The sequence below is a fragment of the Fukomys damarensis genome, unplaced genomic scaffold (assembly GCF_012274545.1).
Source record: "Fukomys damarensis isolate Sample0158 unplaced genomic scaffold, DMR_v1.0_HiC HiC_scaffold_33, whole genome shotgun sequence".
Classification (NCBI taxonomy): domain Eukaryota; kingdom Metazoa; phylum Chordata; class Mammalia; order Rodentia; family Bathyergidae; genus Fukomys; species Fukomys damarensis.
In genome coordinates, this window is record NW_022900945.1 from 4,662,511 (window position 1) to 4,671,293 (window position 8,783).

Genomic DNA, 8,783 nt, shown 5'->3' on the forward strand with positions numbered 1-8,783 from the left:
TGCAGCAGTACCTGGTGGAGTGGACGGCGCTGCCTGGACGCAGCCTGCAGGCCCCGCTGAACTGGCTGCGGATCCCCGCCTCCAGCAGGTCCGCTGTCATCCCAGGTACCAATGTCACCTTGCTCCGAGGGGGTCGTGTTCGCTCAGGGCACTGCAGGCGGGGACCCAGGGCCCGGCTTTAGTTACACAGGAGATTGACAACCTGGCACCACGATGGACAGTGACGTCCTAGAGTCCATCCGGCAGCACCACGCGGCTAAGCGTGCAGTGCTGGGGTGGAGCTTGCCGCGCACGGGGTGGGCTCCTGTCCCTAGCACTACAAAAAGAGGGGAAAAAAGCCCGGTGTGGCAGCACACACACCTAGTCCCAGCACTCAGGATGCTGAGGAGAGGATCACAGCGAGTTTGAAGCCAGCCTGGATGGATTACATAATGAGTTCAAGGCCAGCCTGGACCACACAGTGAGACCCTGTCGCAAAAAAAATAAAAATAAAAAATAAACAAAAAGGCATGGCAGAGCAGAAAACACCACCTTAGCCACAGGACGATCCTCCTGCCTCAGCCTCCTGAGTGCTGGAATTACACATGTGCACACCACACCTAGCTAAATTACTTAACTCTTGTGCCTTAACTCAGTGTCCTCATCTGAAAAATGACAGTGTTACCTATTCATTGTGATATTGCGAGGACTCAGTGATATATTGAAAACATCTTAAACAGTGCCTGCTTGATGGTTTGGCGATCATATCATTACTGTGAAACACATGGAGGGAGCTAAAAGTGTAACAGGCTTTCAAGCTCAGCTCCCAGTTGTGTCCTGACAGAGTCCACACACACAGAGAAGGAGGCCCCACCTGCACAGAGCTGGAGGCACAGGGTCACTGTCGGGATCCCAGGTCCTAGTGGGTTCTGTCCTCACCGTGCCCTTCAGGCACACACTGCCTGGTGGCTCACCCAGGGGTCCAGAACTGCTCCTCCGGAAACCATCAGCCAGCAGCAGGGAATTCCAGATGGGGCAGGCTGGGGATACTTGGTTTGGGGTGGCTGTGGTCTGTTCTGATACAAATAGAAACGGGGTGCCTCTGGTCTCAGCTACCGAGTAGACTGAGGCAGGAGGGTAGCTTGAGTCCAGGAGTTCAAGACCAGCCTGGGCAGCATAGTGAGACCGTCTCTCAAAAAAAAAAAGGCAAAGAAAACCAACCAACCACCAAAACAACAACATAGTAAATGTGCTTCCTTGCTGCTGTGGAGAGCAAGGCGAAGGCTGAGTGAAAGTGACAAGGAGGTACCCGTGTTGAGAAGCAGCCTTGATGCCTCTGACAGGACAGCCGACAGCATCTTCCAAACGGCAAAGCGACAGCAAGGCCATGCCCGCCCTGGGGGCCGTTAGAATTGCATTCCCGTGGGCTCTTCCTTTGAAGTTCTAGAGTGCTTTACAAACACCCGAAACATGAGAAGGGAGACTTCTCCACACTCAGGAAGGCAGAGTCTCTTAAAGTAGTTTAGAATTATGCATTTGAGCAAAAATAATTTTGTAGCTAGTAAAATTAACTTGATGGCGGTTTTCCTGCTTGGAAACATTCGGCCAGCTCTCAGTTTAGGTAGCTGCTTTATTCTGGAAATAAACGCTTAAAAAATGAAGTGAAGAGCCCGGTGTGGTGGCACACACCTGTAATTCCAGCACTTGGGAGGCTGAGGCACGAGGATCACTGTGAGTTCAGGGCCAGCCTGGGCTACGAAGAGAGACCTTGCCTCAAAAAAACAAAAAAAGAAAAGAGAGAAAAATGAAGTAAAGTTCCGCTCACCATGAACTGAGAATTCAGATCTACAGGTCCAGGAGCCTCCCGTGCTCATAGGCGGGCTTTGGTTGGGGGGCGGTACTAGAGCTGGGGGCGGACCCGTCCCGAAGGGGGCGTTTTCGGGGGCGGGGCCTGGACGGGCTCATCACCCTCCCTGCCCCTCCCCTCGCTCTGCTTCCCATGCTCCTTGCGGGGGACGGCTTTGGCCCAGCCCTGCCCAGTGCCCTGCCCTGTGCCTTGGAGACGCTGGGCTAAACCGCGAGCCCAACAAACCCCTCCTCATTTAGGTTGTGGGGGACGGGACGTCCCTCCTGCGCACAGGTGGGCATTACTAAGTTGTAACGCAGCTCTTCCCTTTATCTCTGCCAGTGGTGGCGAACCTGTGGCACACGTGTGTCTGTTCTCATCAGAAGCTCTGAAAGGTTCACTGCCCCTGGGCTGAGCCATAATTGAGCCATCTCCAAAGGCAAGAATCCAGGTGTGGCGACACACGACCGTGGTCCCAGGCGCTCTGGGAGGGTGAGGCAGGCGAATGACAAGTTCAAACTCAGCCTGGGCTTCTTATCGGATAAGAAATGCAAACAGGGCTGTAGATGTAGCTCACTGCCAAGGCCCTGGGTCCAATCCGCAGTACCACAGGAAAAAAAGACAGGCAACACCTGGAGCGTAGTGGCGACCTCTGCTTCCTGCCGTGGCTCGTGGGCCTCACGCCCAGCTGTGACCCGAGCAACTTTGCTTGCAGAGAGCGTGGAGCCCTACGTGTGTTACGAGATCCGCGTGTACGCGCTGTCGGGGACCCGAGGCGGGTGCAGCTCCGTCCTGGGCGACTCGGGGCACAAAGGTGAGCAGGGCCAGCGGCTTCCACTGGGCTACGCTCTGGGTGGACCTGGCCGGAGGCTGACGGCGGACGGGGCCGCCCTGCTCTCTTCCCAGCGCCGGTGAGCGGCCCCCGCATCGAGGCCATCAGCGAGGATGGGGCGGTCGTCTCGGTGTCCTGGAGCCCCCAGCCGGCGAGGGAGCAGGTGGGCTGCGTCCTGCACCTCCGGATCTACTGGCGGGAACGGGGCTCCAGCACCCCGCCGCAACTCCAGGGTATATGTGCATGCGTGTGTGTCGCGCGTGTGTGGGTGTGTGTGTGCACGGAGTTCTCGCCCACACGCCGGGAACGCCCGCCTTCCAGTAGCTGCGTGGGAGCAGCCGGGTCCCATGACGCCCAGAGGTCGGATGAGGCCAGCGGGTCGCCCATACACGATTTTGAGCCGCCCTGCGCCCCCTCCCGGCCTGACTGCTTTATTTCGCAAGCAGTTGGCTTTCTTCCAGAATTTATCATACACAAAGAAGGGACGGGCGGGCATGGTGGTGCAGGCCTGTGATCCCAGTACTCGGGAGGCTGAGGCAGGAGGCTGTGAGTTCGAGACCAGCCTGGGCTACATAGTGAGTTCCAGATCAGTCTCAACTACATAGTGAGACCCTGTCTCCAAACAAAAAAAAAAAAAAAAAAAAAAAAAAGGAACAGACCTGTTCCCTCCGGAAAGTCACCACTCGGCTCCAGGTGCCAGGAAGACACCACAGGAGACCCCAGGTTTGTCTTCTTTCCCAGTCACAGGGGAGCCGACCGTCCTCCTCCGAAAGCTCTGACTTTTGATGCTGGTTAACTTGTTATTTTGCAACTATTACCTGCACCTGGCTAAAAAAAAAATTGAAATAGGTCAGAAACACATTTTCTTGGCACTTAGGTTTTCAGCAGTTCTCTGTTCTTCCAGAAAAAGAAATGAACGCACATAAAGAATATATTGGGAACCTTTTTTGTAGTCCAATCTCCGCCTTGCCTGTGCCCCGCGGTCGCCCTGGAGAGCGTTCCCTGGTAACCCGCGTGGCCCTGCCTCGCTTGGTAACGGCTCCGTAGTATTCCACCGTGAGGCCTCCAGGCATTCCTTAACTCATCTGCCCCAGATAAGGGGCGTCAGAGACGCAACTGCTCCCTTGGTGCCTCTCGGGTGACTCAGTTCTGAATGCACCCCACGGCTGATGAACCAGGTGACCTCTTCATGGCCATTTGGAATTCTCCATGTGAAATTTGCCCCGATTTTCATTTTTGCAGAATTTAAACCAAGGTGCCTGTTACAACCACAAAGGTCACTAGGGTCGGTTATTTGCTTCTCAAAACCATTCTCGTAGATATTGAAAAATCTACTTAATTTTATTATAAATCTAATGAACCTAAACCCTACGTAAGGGTTTGTTTATTGTTTTGGTTTTTGATTTTTTTTTCTTTTTTAATCTCACTGTGTAGTGCAGCACTCAGGAGGCTGAGGCAGGGGGGTTCCCAGTGAATTCAAGACCAGCCTAGGCTACACAGTGAGTTCAAGGGTTAGGGTTAGGGTCAGCCTTCTCTCAAAAAACAAGACCGAACGTGTAAATAGACGATTGGTAGAAAGACTTGATGAATTAGGACTATCTTAAGAAGCAATATGCTTTTTTCACTTCCAGTTCGATGAATCATTAAAAAATTAAGATGAGTGCCAGGATGCAGCTCAGCAGCACCACACCTGCCTGGCAAGCAGGAGGTCCTGAGTTCGATCCCCGGTAGAAAAAAACCCAAACCTAAACTGAGTGAAAGCTCGTCTTGGACCAACTCCTTTCACCTCTTCTTCCCCTGGGTGCAGCAGTCCCCAGCTGGCCCTCCCGGAGCTCCTTCCGGCTCAGCGGCCTGCGGCGCGGGGTGACCTATGTGCTGTGGATGACGGCGGTGACAGAGGCGGGCGAGGGGCCACGGGGAAATGAAAGGGAATTCAGCCTGCAGGGTAAACCCGGACCCAGCCCCCTCCCTCCGCCCCTCCTGCCGCCACCTGTGCTCTGTGCTTCCTCTGCCCCTGTGCTCCTCCCCTCCTACTCCGCTCTTCCTCCACTGCACAGGGCTCAGGCGGGACTGGTGATCCCTAAGTACCATTCACACCACGAGGAGGCGCACGCCAGCATGAGCAATAGCAAGGATTGTGTATGAGGAGTTGGTGGGCAAGGAAGAGCCCTTCCTTCCTTCGAGCAGTGCTTTGCTGGGCTGCTGGAGGAAATTACCATACACCAGATGACCTTGAATTTATGGCGATCCTCCTGCCTCAGCCTCCCGAGTGCCAGGTTTATAAGGCATGCACCACTGTGCCTGGCACCAACTCTGATCCTCGGAGTGATATCTTTTTCCAGACCTCTCTGGGCCCTGGGAGGCCGCTGCCGTGCTGATCTCCGCTGTCTGCCCACATGCTTACATGTATGGCACACAGGCACACACCTGTCTCTCACGCGTTGTTTGTGGCTCATTACAGAGGTGTCCACATCCTCCTTGTCTCTGCGCTCAGCTCCTGGCAGGCCAGATGGCAGGTGGCACACAGGACACAGTGGCTGAGGGAACAGAGTCGCCCATAGCCCCTGACAGGATTTGGCCCTGCCCAGGGAAGGAGGCGCGGTTTCCAGGCCCTGGCCCAGCTCGGGTCACCTCACTGACTCCACATTAGGTCGCAATGTCCCTGGGTCCCACTCCCCCTGGGCAGGGCGGGGTCCCTGTCCAGCAGCCGGCAGGTCCCTGCTCAGCCTGAGCCTGCTGCCATTGCAGGAGGAACAGGCTGGACAGCGGTGCTGGCCGTGAGCACGTGTGTGGCTGTCCTCACCGTGGGCGTCTTCTCCACCCGCTTCTTCCGGCAAAAGTGAGTTGGTCTTGCATCCTCAGGTGCTGCGGCCGCCAGGTCCAGGAGACACTGGACATGTGTCGTTCAGACTTCTGGCCACAGTGGAGTCAGAGTTCTGAGTGTGTGCATGAGGCTTAGACATTCCGCACAGGAACGGATTCTAAATGTGTCGTGCACTTGCACATCCAGCCAATGGAAATTCTCAGAGATATCGATCACTAGGAAGATACTCATCACCAGCGTGGTGCCCTTGTGATCCCAGCACTTGGGAGGCTGAGGCAGTGAGGGGCCCGGCTCCCTGTGCCGGTGCCGCTCCGTTCACAGCAGGTGGTGCTGCGCTGGCTGTGGGCTCTGCGTCCACAGTGCGGGGCGACCGACCCGAGTCCTGCTGTCTCTGCAGGGCACTGCTGCTGCTGACGCTGCTCAGGCCACAGTGGTGCCGCCCTGGCGTCCCGGACCCGGCCAACAGCACCTGGGCCCAGAGGCTTCCGCTGGAGGAGGTGAGACGGGGCGGTGACGGCCTGCGCCGGGTGCCCGGCTCCTCGGGGTCTTTAGGTGCTCTGTCCTGGCTGCTTCGGCGTCCTGAGCCGACCAGAGACCTTTCCCTTTTCTGCTCATCCTGACTTTGCGGGGAGCTGGAAGTCGTGGGGCATCAGACCTGGTAACGGGAGGACGACGCTCTGAGCTGCCTTTTCCACTGGGTGGAGGTCGGCGGCAGCAGTCACTGTGTTTTATCACCTCTGGTGAAGACACTGAGGAGCGAGCACACCAGAGCTGCTGCGGACAGTGGCAGCACGGGGACGAGTGTGGTACAGCAAGGGGAGGGCTGCCCGCTTGGGTGGCAGTGTGGCTTTTATTAAGGTGCGCTTGCTTTTCAAAATCAAGCCTTCACTGCATTTTTGATCGTCCCTGGTGAGTCCTAAAAAGGTACGTGCATTTGCCACTGGCCAAGCGGCGGCCCTGCCCTGGCCCACGCGGATCTGAGGTGACCAAAGCCAAAGACAGACGAAACAGCGACTTCTCCAGGAAGCTGGGAGCCACTGCACTGTGGGATGGAGGGTCTCACGGCTGGCTGGGCTGCAGAGGATGGGGTGGTGGGACAGCAGGTCACGGTGGCCAGTTTTGGCCAGAGATGGGCATTGGTGGCCCCTGGATCTTGGCATGAAGCTAGGTGGTGAAGAGAAGCCATAGGAAGCCGGATGTGGTGGCACACACCTGAAATTCTAGCACTCAGGAGGCTGAGGCAGGTGGGTTGCCTGAATTTAGGGCCAGCCTGGGCTACATAGGGAGACTCAGTCTCAAAAAAAGGAAGGAGATGGCACCACACTGAACTCCCTCCAGATACCCAGTGTGTCCTGAGCCTGCACTGGACGTACAGGAAACCCGGGGGCTGGCTGGCTCTGGGGAGAAGGGTGGGAACTAAGGCCAGGCAGTCATCATGGTATAGTCCTGTAGAACTTCAAAACATTTTAAAGGAAATTATGTACATGTATTTTTTTAATCTTGCAAAAATTAATGAGCTGGGCATGGTGACACACACCTATATTCCCAGTCCTTGAGAGGCTGAGGCAGGAGGATCAAAGGTTCAAGCCCAGCCGGGGCAACTTAGCAAGATCCTTTCTCAAAAAAGAGGCTGGAGATGTACCTTGGTGTGAAGGTCCTGAGTTCAGTCCCCAGTACCACACACACATACACACGCTATTTTTGATGTCCTCTTTGACCTCCTTTTCAGAGTATTACATTTTGTTGCAGATGTCTTTCACTTCCTTGGCTAGGTTAATTCTTAAGTAGTTCACTTTTCCTGTTGCTATTGTGAAAGGTGTTGTTTCCCTAATCTCTCTCCTGGTGACTTTATTTTCTGTTTTATAGGAATGCTATTGAGTTTTGTGCATTGACTTTGTGTCCTGCTGTGCTACTGAATTTGGCTATTAATTCTAGGAGTCTTTTGGTGGAGTTTGGGGCTCTTCTACTTAGAGTATTGCCTTAGTTTTTTCTCTGCTGCAACACAAAGTTAAAGGAGGAAAGGTTTATTTAGTTCAGTCATAGCAGGCTGGCTCCAAGGCAGGGTGGATGGCAGAGGAGAAACAGTTCATGGTGGGCAGAAGGCACCAAAGCATGTGAAGGACGACCACAGCTCTCCGTGCCTCTTTGTCCAGGCCACTTAGGGTGGGCAGCATGCACACCCTTAATCCTGGTGCCCTTGGGCCTAGCAGTGCACCACGAAGCAATCGCAGAGTCCCGCACTGTAGATCCAGCCAACTCTGAAAAGCCCCGCCATGACCCCATGAGGCGTAGGGGGCTCTAGTCACAGGCAGAAGTACCGTGTCACCTGCAGATAATGACAGTTGGACCCCGTCGTGCTGTTTATCTAGTTTCTTTCTGTCTTGCTGGTCGCTCTGGCCAGTGTCTCGAGTATGTGCTGAAGAGCAGGAGAGTGGACTCAGCCTTGTCTCGCTGCTGAGCCTGGGAGCGCATTCAGTTTCTCCTGTGACCGGATGGATGTTGGCTGCTGGTTTGTCACAGGCTTTTCTCAGACCGCGATAGAGTCTTCCCCTATTTCTGCAGGGTCTGTGTCAGGAATGGGAGCTGGACTTGTCAGTGGTGAGGACCGGGGTTTCTGAGCCTGCTTGTTTGTGTGACCTCTACTTGCCAGCGCCGACCCCTCCCGCCTCCATGAAGCCTGGTGGTCGTGGTCCCGAGGGCCCTGTGAGGTGTGAAGCCTGTGCGCGGCCGGGGCTCGGGAATCGCCAGTCGGCCGTGACTTTGGGAAGAGAGATGGCACCCAGGCACTGGCAGCCTCAGTCCTGCTTCTCCAGCTCGCAGTGGCAGGGGCAGGCCAGGCTCTAAGTGAGCAGGAGCAGAGCGATGCAGCCTAGAAACTGCCTGCTGTGGGCCTCCAGGGGCTGCCTGGCTCTCACCTCTGCCTCCCAACCAGTGTTTTGTTTTTCTGGTACCAAGTACTGAACCCTGGGCCATCACCCCAGCCACCTCCCCAGCTTTTTTTATTTTGTATTTTGAGACAGGATCTCACTGAGTTGCCATAGTTTCCAGGCTGGGCTTGAGCTTGGGGTCCTCCTGCCTCAGCCTCCCAGTGCTGGGATGAAAAGGTGTGCCGGCTTCTCTGATCCACACTCCGGCAGTCCCGGGCAGCAGAGGGTGGGCCCTGGGGTCCCTGCGCCTCCAGCTGTGGCCCCTCCCCCCAGGAGATGACACCACTGCCGGTGGATGGGACGCAGACGGCTGAGTGTCCCCCGGAGGAGCCGGAGCCACTGGTCATCAACGAGGTCCTGCCCAGTGCCACCGCA

General features: G+C 55.7%; 1 protein-coding gene across 1 annotated transcript in view; it reads left to right on the forward strand.

Annotated features, from left to right (window-relative positions):
* Il12rb2 (interleukin 12 receptor subunit beta 2) overlaps positions 1-8,783 on the forward strand; it is a 46,625-nt gene that overhangs the window by 36,437 nt on the left and 1,405 nt on the right. The window contains exons 13-21 of the mRNA XM_033758303.1: positions 6-105; positions 2,541-2,639; positions 2,732-3,163; positions 4,465-4,796; positions 5,152-5,258; positions 5,344-5,496; positions 5,879-5,978; positions 8,044-8,184; positions 8,682-8,762. Coding sequence (XP_033614194.1) covers positions 6-105; positions 2,541-2,639; positions 2,732-3,163; positions 4,465-4,796; positions 5,152-5,258; positions 5,344-5,496; positions 5,879-5,978; positions 8,044-8,184; positions 8,682-8,762 — 1,545 coding nt within the window. The remainder of the gene's footprint in view (positions 1-5; positions 106-2,540; positions 2,640-2,731; positions 3,164-4,464; positions 4,797-5,151; positions 5,259-5,343; positions 5,497-5,878; positions 5,979-8,043; positions 8,185-8,681; positions 8,763-8,783) is intronic.